This window comes from Narcine bancroftii, chromosome 1 (genome assembly GCF_036971445.1).
Source record: "Narcine bancroftii isolate sNarBan1 chromosome 1, sNarBan1.hap1, whole genome shotgun sequence".
Classification (NCBI taxonomy): domain Eukaryota; kingdom Metazoa; phylum Chordata; class Chondrichthyes; order Torpediniformes; family Narcinidae; genus Narcine; species Narcine bancroftii.
The window spans coordinates 432,464,465-432,477,664 of NC_091469.1; the positions used below are offsets into that span (position 1 = coordinate 432,464,465).

General features: G+C 42.2%; 1 protein-coding gene across 3 annotated transcripts in view; it reads right to left on the minus strand.

The window, feature by feature from the left end:
- LOC138751667 (signal transducing adapter molecule 1) overlaps nucleotides 1–13,200 on the minus strand; it is a 65,238-nt gene that overhangs the window by 15,633 nt on the left and 36,405 nt on the right. For 2 of the 3 annotated variants that reach the window (XM_069914246.1, XM_069914247.1), the window contains 3 exons: nucleotides 5,291–5,345; nucleotides 4,781–4,922; nucleotides 803–975 (listed from right to left, as the gene is read on the minus strand). In XM_069914246.1, the coding sequence (XP_069770347.1) occupies nucleotides 803–975; nucleotides 4,781–4,922; nucleotides 5,291–5,345 (370 nt within the window). Of the gene's footprint in view, nucleotides 1–802; nucleotides 976–2,694; nucleotides 2,833–4,780; nucleotides 4,923–5,290; nucleotides 5,346–13,200 lie in introns of those variants that run through there. The other variant, XM_069914248.1, reaches the window with a different exon arrangement.

A 13,200-nucleotide genomic window follows, 5' to 3' on the forward strand; every position in this document is an offset into this window, starting at 1 on the left:
AACACCCTCCTGTAATTTTTCATTTAAAAAAATTTACAGAAGCACCTATTATTTGAGCCAAGAAACAAGGAAATACTGGTTTCTTTTAAAGAAAATTATTGTGAGTTTGCATAACTAGAATGCTACATTCTGGAATTAGCTTGGTGAGCATAGACAACACAAATTGATTTGTCAAATTATTTAAAAACTTTACTGCAAAAAGGTTTCAATCTAGCAACTGCTGGCCTTCTCTACAGCAGGGAGACTGGGAGATCACTTCACTGAGCACCTTCACTTTGTCGGATCAGTTAAAGGGATCTCCCAGTGGCTAACCATTTTAATTTTGTGTCCCACTTCTGCGCTAACATGCCTCATGTACTATCAAACCAAGACCACCTGTAAACTAGAGAAGCAACACTTAATTTTCTATATGGGCACTCTCCAAACTGATAGCATCAACATCAGCTTCTATGGTTTCTGCTTACTCCCTACTCTCCCTCTCTTCCCTTCTTTCCTTCAGCTCACCAGTTTCTTTTCTCCATTCACAGAGCCATTTCCCTTCCCCTAGTTTGCTGGTGTGCCCTCCCTCCCTTGTGGGACTGTGCTCCTCCCCTTGTCTCTTGCCCCATTTTGTTCACATCTTGATGAAGGGCTCAAGCCCAAAACATTGGTTATGTATCTTTATTTTTGACATATAAAGAGCACCGTTTGACCTGGGGAGTTTTCCAGGATTGTATTTTTGCTGAAACTAGTTTACAGGTCATTTAGTTTTGTAATGGTGTTGAGAGTAATGCAGATAACAGATGAACAAATCTATACTTACTTGGTAAAAGATGTCAGACTGTGTTGGGTGGATAGGGTTGAACTTGCTGGTGGGAGACCAGCTTGACTAAGTGACGGAATGTGATCTGTTGAAAGAGTGTATCCTTGGACTGAAGCCATCTGATGTGTACCAGATACAACACAAGTGCCACTGGAAGGCTGTCCTGAATATACCTGATTTAAAAAAAACCATAAATCAGCAACCAAGTTCTCCTCAAGGAGCCATTCTGTCCAGGCATTTTGCTTCCCCCCCCCTCCAAGCAATCAACCATTCCTGATTGTATTCTTTGCCATAAACATAGCCTGAACCAATAGAGGCGTGAAGGCTTTTGTAATATTGATGTCAGCAGATCAGTCTCTGTTTAAAATTGGCATTCAGGTACTGAAACAACTTAAAAATATTGCTGGATAAGGGAAGAGTCAGTTTAACTGTAATTGACAGCAATCTCATCTGAACAAGACATTGTAGATCAAGCTGACTTTCGGGCCTGAACAAATGATTTGGGTGCACACTTCAGTGACAATGACGAAATGTGTTACAGAGCACCCTGAAACACAGTGGTCACTGCTTTTGTCTCACAGTTCACAAGGTCCAGCTTGATCCTCAGCTCAGGCCATGTCTACATGGTCTCTCGGTAATTGTGTGGGTTTCAACTGGGTGTTCTGGTTTAAAACTGCTGGCAGACCAATTAGCTACTGTGGCGGATGATGTTTGTGTTCATACGCCATCATGTTGAATAACAAGACCACACTTGAAGTTGTCAGGCAGCGAAGATAGAAGTGTTTATTAGTGTTATCAGGCTTTATAGAGACACACAATATGTGACCTGGCGTCACAACATCTGAAGTGCTGACTACCTCATGATGTTGCTACGCTGAGTAGGGCAGGGCTTCTCAGTAGACCTATGGGTCCTGCTGAGCCACTATGCCTCGTAGCTGTAGTGGCTAGTTGCCAGTAGATAGAAGGCTGTTGTGTCTAACTGTCACAAAACAGGAGCTGTTAGCGTTTGTTCTGCCCACTCCCTCCAAGCATATGGCTACACTATACATTATCCCTTAGTATAGTGCAGTGGTTCTCAACCTTTTTCTTTCCACTCACACACCACCAAATATTCCCTATACCATAGGTGATCTATGATTAGTAAGGGATTACTTAAGGTGGTTTGTGAGTGGAAAGAAAAAGGTTGAGAACCACTGGTGTAGTGTAATTGCAAAAGAAAGCAAAGGGGAGTTGATGGGCACATGTGAATGAAAATTTTAACATACAGCATAGTAACAGGCCATTTCGACCAGAATCCATGCCATCCAATTTATACCCAATTAAACCAAATATTGCTCCGTGGTGCCCTATTGTGGGGTTAGAAGGAAATAAAGGCATATAAGACTGATGGGAGTTGATCTGACCTGATGGGCCAAGTTACCTTGTTCTATGCCATCATAAGTTTAAAAAAAGTACAAGGTGCAATCTTTCATACAGGATGCAATAACAATGTTACATCTGTCCAAATGGATATTATACACTGTCCAGATAAGATTACTGGAGATATGTTCTCCTTGTGCTCCAGAAAACATTTACATCTCCTAAAATTTTATTGTATAGTAACTTGTGTAGTTGTTCTTTGAGCAAATTGGCGCCATATTATTTAAAAAAAAAATTACACCATGCAAGATCAACATAATTAGAATAAGGTATTTACACAACTTAATTCTGTCATCCATCACAATCACTCGCCCTTTCTCAACAACCTTGCAATTTTTCTGCAATAGAAAATTAATCTAGAAGGTCACAATGGAACTTTCCTCCACTACATTTGCAGACAATGCATTCCAGACTTGAACAACACTGCATAATTTTTTTTTCTCTTGTCACCCATAAAACTATTTTTCATACCTGTGATTTTCAATCCTATTACGAGCTTCCATTTCATTTATTGTGAGTATCATTTTAAGGGCTCGTACAGGCTGAAACCGTTCACAGCTTTGGAGAGACTGGGTGGTAACAGCTGGTACAAGCTGTATCGAAATTCCCTACTTTGGAGAGGAGAAAGGAAATTTGTTGCTTTTCACAGGGACACAGGTGGTGAGGGATGGCATATGGGTGGAACACTGAAGAAACAGTACTTAATGACCAACAGCCATCTTGTCAAACACTGAGCAGGAATGATTGTGACAATGGACAATTTGGTTGATTCTCCCAATCAGGAAAAGAAGAATTGCTGCATTGGATTGTGACCAAAGTAATGGTCATTTCGATTGACCCATACCTGGGTTTTGGAAGCATCGTGGAAGTTGTGCGTTTAGTTTCCCCTATGCAAAGAAAAGGGGAGTTGTGACAATTGTTAGCACAAAAGAATAGTTCACTGGAAGAAACTTGACAAGGATTTGTGAGTTTTCAGCAGTCTGGTCACTCAGTTTTGCCCATCTCCTTCATTTTTACTTCTGTGCATCAGTTTAAAAGTCTGATGATTTCTAAGACTGAACTTTGAAATGACTTTCCACTATTGTGCCCAAGCTGTAATGGTTTGGGCATCACACACACAGAGTAAGGTTTGATTTGACTAATGTGTTATTATTAGTAGTTATTAATAAAATATGGTGTTTTTAAAAGAAATCAATAACACTGGCTTGGTGAATTTACATTGCTGCTGGTCTGTGACGTAACAATCCTTTCATCAAAAAAGGTAAAAAGCCTCTCAGCATTCACTGATCCAGATGTCTCATCATTTTATATACTTCTATTAAAGTCTTCATTCAGCCTCTTTTTCTCAAAAAAGTCTGAGGTTCTCAAATGTCTCTTTAAACATAGCCATTTGTCCCAGGAATGATTCTTGAACTTTTACTGGACCTGCCAACACCTTCATATTCCTCCTAAATTGAGGGAAGCCAAATTAAACTGAAGGTGGACCAATATTTTATTATATATAAACAAAGCATCTCCCCTCTGCTTTTATACTCTATGCCTCCCAACTTGCTGAGCAGACCATAATTTTCATAGGGCACACTATTAATTTTTACTTTGTTTTTTGACCCCATTTGCTGTTTCCCCTTTTCTGTCTTTTTAAAAAAATCTCCACTTAACTCCTGCTTCCTGCTTTGTTATTCCCCTTTTCAAATTCCCCTCAACGTTTCCATCTGTTTGCGAACAAAGTTTTGAGCTCTAACTACAATTAAACTGGTTCTAATCTTGTTGAGTTTCAACCCACTTAATTTCTCCAGATGAAAATTAATTGAATTGGTTATGATCGCATGTACCGAGAAAAGGAAAAAAAACAACTTTGGTTGTGTGCTAACCAGTCAAGTCAGTCTCTCCTTTGATAAAACATGTAGTTAATATGCCTGGAATCATGTTACCATGAATGGGACCAAGTGGAAAGACAGAGCAGAGAATATCCTGGGAAACAGTGAAGGGAGATATTCTAAATGTTCATGCATCTTAATAAAATAAGAAACAAATTTCTCCACTGACATACCAAAGAATGTGGACGAAATAATTGGCAAAAATTTCAGGATACGAGGCAAAGTAAAACAAAAGCAAAATATTCGCAGTCTTATTCCTTTTGGCCCCAATCCTGCAACTTGAAATCCTTTTTTCCACTAAATTTTCCTAGTCCTTACTTCTTAAAGGTTAATGATCTGAAATATCAAGAGTTTGCTTTGCCAAAGATGTTGCCTCAACTGTAGGGCATTTCTAACATTTTTTTAGTTTTAATAGTATCATACTGATCAATTCTATTTGCCTTCCAAAATTTTGTAATAGATTTTATTACAAAGAATATTTCAAATTTTTCTGTGGTATACACTCACTTCAGACAGGAAAAGATTTAAATCAAAAGTAATCTTTCCTTTGAAATCTTCACTGTTCCAGTTACATGTATGACATCACCAGTGGGACAGTTTACTTTTTCAGTTTTACAAAGTAATTCACAGAAGAATTGATTACAAAATTAATAAAATTAGCAAACTTGTTTATCATAAATACCTGAGGGGATGGCTGCATGTAATACTGCTGATTTGGGAGTTTAGCATACATGGAATACAGTGGATCTTCATTCATCAATTTAGCATACAAGGAGAGAGCCTCCATCACTTTCACATTCAGATCGGATAGTTCAGAATGCTTCCTAAAACCACAAAGTAGTTAACAGGTAAAGAGGTAGCATTGTATTTGACATAGTTTGAGTTTATTTTGGGCATCATGTTCAGTGCAAACATCAAGTACCAAATAAGTGACCCTGCTCCTATGCTGCACCATTCGGTTTGCATTAAAAAAAAAAGTAAAATTAACAATTTGAGCAGTCAGTTGCAGGTCTTGTATCCTAAAGGTCAACAAGGTACTTTATATTTGCAGGGAATGAGACTGGATGAAGCAAAAAAATACCTGATTCATCTCAGTTCTGCATCTCAACCATTGTGTCACATTGCTTTTGTGGACTTGCCAATTCAAGTCTATTCACAAAATATGACTGAAATAAGGAAATAGAACTTTTACCTGTCAATTTCTTCCAATTTTTGATCTATGAGTGGTCCCATCTGGTTACAGACACCTGAGAAATTTTAGACAAAGATTTGGAATGGGAAAGAAGTACATTACATTTGCTAGTCCATAATTATTTAGGTAAATGTAAACAAATTAATTAACATATCAGTCCAAAAATAGCTGATACAATTGTGCAATAAGACCCTGGAACCAAGCAGAATGCAAGCTGAAGAAGATTGGGTATTGTACAATAAGACAAACCAATGACCTCATTGTGAAAGCATCGTAGGTAATAGTGATTGTAATTTCATTAAATGTATTACTAAGACCAGTTTTTTAAAGCATTGAACTAGCCCACTCATGAAGCTCTCGCTCTCTCTTTACTGTTCCCTGAAGAATCTTATTGAACTCCAGGCTGTGAGCCAAAGGCAGCTCCAGAGGGCCTGTCCTGGATCCTGCTCAGTGGCGAGAATGGAGATCAGGTTCATGTTTATGTATTCGCGTAGTTACGCGGTTATACCGTCCCTTTGGGTGGTGGACACTGCGTTTAACCCTTGCATTCCAAATTGAGAGTTGAGATTGTTTGACAGTGATTTATTTGTGTGTGAGTGTGTTCCTTTTTTTCCTGAATTCCCCTGTGTGCAAATAAAGATAAGTGCTTGTTAATAAAATTTGTCCAGCCGTTTGAACTCACTGGACCTATTGTGAACACAAGATTTGCCGCAGCGAGCAGGATTAATGGTGATTCAGGTGGAAACCGTGAGATGAGGAGGTGACAATGTTTTGTGACTGTTGTTGCTGAAAGGTTTGTAGTGCAAGGACCATCAAACTAATTGATGAAACAGTTGAGGAACAGTGGAAGATTTTCAAAGAAATATTTTGTAATGCTCAACAAAAATATATTCCGGTCAGGAAAAAGGGCAGCAAGGGAGGGAAAAATCAACCTTGGTTAACAAAGGAAATAAAGGAAATATAAAATTGAAGGCGCAGGTGTACAAAGCTGCAAAGAGCAGTGGGAAACTGGAAGATTGGGAAAACTTTAAGAGACAACAAGGGGTTACAAAGTGGGTAAAAAGAAATGGGGAAAAAGGATTATGAAAGTAAATTGGCACAAAATATAAAAACAGAAAGCAAAAAATTTTATAAATATATAAAACAGAAGAGGGTGGCCAGAGTTAACATAGGACCCTTGGAGGATGAGAAAGGAAAACGGGTAGCAAAAAATGAGGAAATGGCCGAGGCATTGAACAAATATTTTGTGTCAGTCTTCACGGTGGAAGACACGTCCAGCATGCCCAAGTGCGGAGTTAAGGATGCGAATGTTGGGGAGGGCCTTGATAAAATAGTTGTTCCAAAGGAAGTAGTGATGGAGAAACTAATGGGACTAAAGCCAGACAAATCGCCTGGTCCTGATGATATGCATCCAAGGGTTCTGAAGGAAATGGCAGAAGTTATAGTTGATGCATTGGTGGTCATATACCAAAATTCCTTGGATTCTGGGCAGGTCCCGGCAGACTGGAAGACAGCAAATGTCACGCCACTTTTTAAGAAGGAATATAGGCAGAAGACTGGAAATTATCGGCCAATTAGCTTGACGTCTGTAGTTGGAAAAATGCTTGAAGCCGTCATTAAAGATGAAATAGTGAAACTTTTGAAACGTAAGGGTTCAATCAGGCAGACGCAGCATGGTTTTAGAAAGGGAAGATCTTGTTTGACAAACTTGTTAGGATTCTTTGAGGATATAATGGGTGCGGTGGATAGAGGGGAACAGGTTGATGTTGTATATTTGGATTTCCAGAAAGCATTTGATAAGGTGCCGCACAAGAGACTTATCAGTAAGTTACAGGAAAGTGGAGTCTGGGGAAGTATATTGGCTTGGATTGAAAATTGGTTGTCTGACAGGAGGCAGAGATTCAGGATAAATGGGAGTTTTTTAGGTTGGCAGAGAGTGGTAAGTGGGGTGCCGCAGGGGTCAGTGTTAGGCCCACAACTGTTCATCATTTACATTGATGACTTGGAGGAGGGGACAAAATGTAGTGTAGCCAAGTTTGCGGACGACACCAAATTGAGTGGAAGAGCAAATTGTAATGAGGATGTGGAGAGTCTGCAGAGGGATATAGTTAAGCTGGATGAGTGGGCAAAGGTCTGGCAGGTGGAGTACAATGTTAGTAAGTGTGAGGTTATCCACTTTGGCAAGAAAAATAAAAGAGCTGAATATTATTTAAAGGGTGAAAAACTACAGCATGCTGTTGTGCAGAGGGACTTGGGAGTGCTTGTGCATGAATCGCAAAAAGTTAGGTTGCAGGTGCAGCAGGTTATTAAGAAGGCAAATGGAATGTTGGCCTTCATCAATCGAGGAATTGAATTTAGGAGTAGGGAGGTAATGTTGCAACTGTATAAGGTACTGGTGAGACCGCACCTGGAGTACTGTGTCCAGTTCTGGTCTCCATATCTGAGGAAGGATAAACTGGCTTTGGATACGGTCCAGAGGAGGTTTACTAGGTTGATCCCTGGGATGAAGGGGTTGACTTATGATGAAAGATTAAATCATCTAGGATTGTATTCGCTCGAGTTCAGAAGAATGAGAGATCTTATAGAAACATATAGGATTATGAAGAGTATGGATAGGATAGATGTAGGAAGGTTTTTTGAGCTGGCTGGGGAAACTAAAATGAGAGGACACAGTCTCAAGATTCGGGGGAATAGATTTAGGACAGAGATGAGGAAAAATAGTTTTTCCCAGAGAGTAGTGAATGTTTGGAATTCTCTAACCAGGAAAGTGGTTGAGGCTGCCTCATTAAACATATTTAAAATTCAGTTAGATAAATTTTTACATGATAGAGGAATTAGGGGATATGGGGAGAAGGCAGGTAGGTGGAGTTGGGTCATAAATTAGATCAGCCATGATCGTATTGAATGGCGGAGCAGACTCGATGGGCCATTTTTGGCCTACTCCTGTTCCTACTTCCTATGTTCCTATGTAAGACACAATGGAATGACACCTACACACCCTAAGAGTGAGTTCCCCTCATTCACAGGTTGACCATTTGTGGGCACTGGAACTGGTAAAGGTGGCACTGAGTGGTGGTTGGACACATCACTGATAAATCCTATCAAAGGACTGGTGTAAACACTAATCCCTGCTGAAAATGAAAACACTCTGGGGGAGGGGAAACTGTCCAGCTCAATGGGTTTTGATATTTCTATGTTGGGGAGGTAATGATCGCCAACAAACTTCACCCTGCAGCAGTAACAGCCACACATCTGGCAACACTCAGTGGGGTGGGTGGCTCAAGTGCTGGTCTTTCCCTGTGCACAATCTACACGAAGTCCCGACTCTCAGAGCAAGTCCCCAAACAGTGAGTAAGTCTTGGGAATGTTTGCACAATCGGTATAACTAGCACTGGTCAGAGCAATTGGGAGAACAAACAGGAACAGTATCCAGACACTGAAGGGTCTGCAGCCAACAGTCCGCAAAGGTGGGTGCTCCTAGGGGCTAAATAGTACTTCCTGGATGTGCAGCTGCTAGGTCAACCTCTGCCTCACCAGGAGGCAGTTCTGCTATCTGGGATGCGTGCCACAATATGGCTCATAAATCTAAAAGAGCACCAGAATGAATGGCGACCGTGGTGGTGACACTGGCCAACAAGATGGCTGTGGCACTTCGGTACAAGGAGGAGTTGGAGGCCTTGTATTTCCTGTTCACAGATAGAGGTGGCACTGGTGCTGTTGTCTTAAGAAGTGTTGCACTTCCATCCCTGAGAGTTGGTGAACAATTAAAAGAGCCAAGGACCAGTTCCTTGAACAAAACACCCAATGGGGAAGCCATTAGACCTTAGAACTGGGGGACCATAAAGGGGTATGGGCTGTGTGAAATGGAAATAAATTCATAGGGGTACAAGCCTGTAAATGGATTGGCATGGTGTGGTGACTTTCAAGGGGTGGAAGGTCACATGATCTCCCAAGCAGGTAAGAAATATGAAGTGACCTCACCTGCCCACCTGTGAGGCCGATGTGTAATTGGTCCTTGCAGCTGACGTGTGGTTGATCCTCCAGGTGCAAATCAATGGTTAGATCTGCCCTCAGGTGAGGCTGATGGGCAACTGGTCCTTGCATGTGGACGAGCACTGCATTGAAAAAGCCCACACGTGGAGCTCTCTCTGTTTGCAGTTCCCTTAAGAACTTTGTTGAACTCCAGACTGCGAGCCATGGACAGTTTTGGAGGGCCGACTCCAATGGGCCCATCCCAGATTTTGAGAAGCGGCAATTCTGGAGCCCAGGATCATGTGTATGTATTTGTTTAGTTATGCGGTATACAGTGTCTGTGGGTGGTGGACAGATTTTATCCCTTGTGTTCCCAATCGGGAGTGGAGATTGTTTAGCAGCAATTTATTTGGCTGTATGTCCTTTTTGGTGAATTCATTCCCCTGTACATAAATAAAGATTACTGTTTGTTAATAACACACATCTAGCCTTGATTCTCTTTGAACCCATTGAATCTATTCTGAACACAACAGATACATTGGCTAAAGGGTAGATTCCTATGCTCTTTTATGTTCATCCCTTTCTAGGCATTACACAAGAGTCCACAACAGCATTTTCCAATTTGACCCAGAGATACACTTTCATCATGGTACACTTCTACTGGTGTAACATGGAGAGCTTTCTGGCTGGTTGCATCACTGCCTGGTATGGAGACGTCAACTTTCAGGACAAGAATAATCCAGCCTGCCACATCGTAGGTAGACTTCATTGAGGACCTCTTTATATGAGGCGGTGTCTTTTTTTTTTTAAAAAAAAAAGCAGTCTCTATCCTCAAAGACCCACCACCCAGGCCATGCCCTCTTCACTCTGCTACCATTGGGAAAAATTTATAGGAGTCTAAAGATGAACACTCAGCAGGACAAGGACAGGTTCTTCCCCGCTGCCATTAGATTCCTGAATAACCAATGAACTAAAGACACTGCTTTACTCTTCGTGCTCTACTATATTTTTTTTAATATATATACCTAGTGTCGCTGAGAATATTCTCCCAGAATCACAGTGCGGCTTTCGCGCAAACAGAGGAACCACTGACATGGTCTTTGCCCTCAGACAGCTCCAAGAAAAGTGCAGAGAACAAAACAAAGGACTCTACATCACCTTTGTTGACCTCACCAAAGCCTTCGACACCGTGAGCAGGAAAGGGCTTTGGCAAATACTAGAGCGCATCAGATGTCCCCCAAAGTTCCTCAACATGATTATCCAACTGCACGAAAACCAACAAGGTCGGGTCAGATACAGCAATGAGCTCTCTGAACCCTTCTCCATTAACAATGGCGTGAAGCAAGGCTGTGTTCTCGCACCAACCCTCTTTTCAATCTTCTTCAGCATGATGCTGAACCAAGCCATGAAAGACCCCAACAATGAAGACGCTGTTTACATCCGGTACCGCACGGATGGCAGTCTCTTCAATCTGAGGCGCCTGCAAGCTCACACCAAGACACAAGAGAAACTTGTCCGTGAACTACTCTTTGCAGATGATGCCGCTTTAGTTGCCCATTCAGAGCCAGCTCTTCAGCGCTTGACGTCCTGCTTTGCGGAAACTGCCAAAATGTTTGGCCTGGAAGTCAGCCTGAAGAAAACTGAGGTCCTCCATCAGCCAGCTCCCCACCATGACTACCAGCCCCCCCACATCTCCATCGGGCACACAAAACTCAAAACGGTCAACCAGTTTACCTATCTCGGCTGCACCATTTCATCAGATGCAAGGATCGACAATGAGATAGACAACAGACTCGCCAAGGCAAATAGCGCCTTTGGAAGACTACACAAAAGAGTCTGGAAAAACAACCAAATGAAAAACCTCACAAAGATAAGCGTATACAGAGCCGTTGTCATACCCACACTCCTGTTCGGCTCCGAATCATGGGTCCTCTACCGGCACCACCTACGGCTCCTAGAACGCTTCCACCAGCGTTGTCTCCGCTCCATCCTCAACATCCATTGGAGCGCTCACACCCCTAACGTCGAGGTACTCGAGATGGCAGAGGTCGACAGCATCGAGTCCACGCTGCTGAAGATCCAGCTGCGCTGGATGGGTCACGTCTCCAGAATGGAGGACCATCGCCTTCCCAAGATCGTATTATATGGCGAGCTCTCCACTGGCCACCGTGACAGAGGTGCACCAAAGAAAAGGTACAAGGACTGCCTAAAGAAATCTCTTGGTGCCTGCCACATTGACCACCGCCAGTGGGCTGATAACGCCTCAAACCGTGCATCTTGGCGCCTCACAGTTTGGCGGGCAGCAGCCTCCTTTGAAGAAGACCGCAGAGCCCACCTCACTGACAAAAGGCAAAGGAGGAAAAACCCAACACCCAACCCCAACCAACCAATTTTCCCTTGCAACCGCTGCAATCGTGTCTGCCTGTCCCGCATCGGACTGGTCAGCCACAAACGAGCCTGCAGCTGACGTGGACTTTTTACCCCCTCCATAAATCTTCGTCCGCGAAGCCAAGCAAAGAAGATGGTTATAATATGCTGCCGCTAAAAAACACCATATTTCATCACTTGTTCATAACAATAAATCCTGATTCTGATTAAGCACAACTTCATAAAATTTACAAACCACATTCACATCATTCTTCCATGAATTGATCCACTGTAGGATCTCTCAATCATGATCATCTATCAAATCATCATTTGGAAATTCTCCCATCTTCCACAAATGAACAAATCCAACATTGCTTGTTGTGTTCCAAATCTCAGAAAGACCTATTTATCTATCACTCAAGCTTTCAATCCAGCAACATATACATTTTAAAATGCTAATTCTTGTTCTCACATCCTTTCATGGCCTTGCTCTGCACATCCAATTAAAAAAAAATCATTCTATCATCAAAACACAGAAGGAGTAGGCCTTCTGATGCCTCAAATCTACTTAGTTATTCAACAAGATTGTGGTTGATCTAGCCACTGACTCAGCTGCATTTATCTTCCTTTCTACCTTTCTACCTCCCACCCCCCCCCCCCACCCCATAACCCTTACTTTCTCTTTAAAAAAAAAAAAATCCATCTACTTAAATATAAGAAAACCTCTACTGCTTCTTTGGGCAGAAAATTCCATAGATTCACTTCTCTCTGGGAGAAGCAGTTCCTCCTCCTCTGTCTCAAATCTATTTCCATGAATTTTGAGGCAGTGCTCCATTATTCTAACCTCAACTACCAGAGGAAACAACTGCAGGTTCTACCTCATCTATCCCTTTCATGTCTTCATGTTTCTCCAAGATCCCCCATTCATCTAAACTTCAATGAGTACATTCCCAGGTGACTTCATCCCTTCTTTTAAGCTAACCCCTTCATCGGCAGAGCCAACATTTCCTTTTGCATTGTGCAACAGACAGTATGCTGGAGGAACTCAGTGGGTCGAATAGACAACATTGCCAGCTGGAACATTTAGGACAGAGTGTCAGGTGGGAGGAGTAGGATCAGGGTCAATGGGGTATTGTGGATTCAGAAGATGTGAAGGATGACAGACAGTTGACTAGCGGATGACAGATGGTCAAGCAGGGGTGAGGAGGTGACTTGGAGGAACAAAGGCTGCAAGTGCTGGAAACTGTCAAGAGGGTGGAGGGGAAGAATCCAAAAGGGGAAATAGGGGTGTAAGAGGAAGGAACCAAAGAGGGAGGGGGATAAAATGGGTGGAGCGGAAAAGGGAAAAGAATGGAAGCAGCTCAGAAGCAGAGGAGACAGGTACCTGAATTTAGAAAAAAGTCACTGTTAATAACACTGTGCCATTGACTGCCCAGGTGGAATATGAGACGTTTCTTGAATTTGTGAGGGGCCTTACTCTGGTAGTGGAGAATGCCAAGGACAGACAGTTCAGTGAAGGAATGTGCAGGGAGTTGAAATAGCATGCCACTGGGAGTTTGCGATGGCCTTTG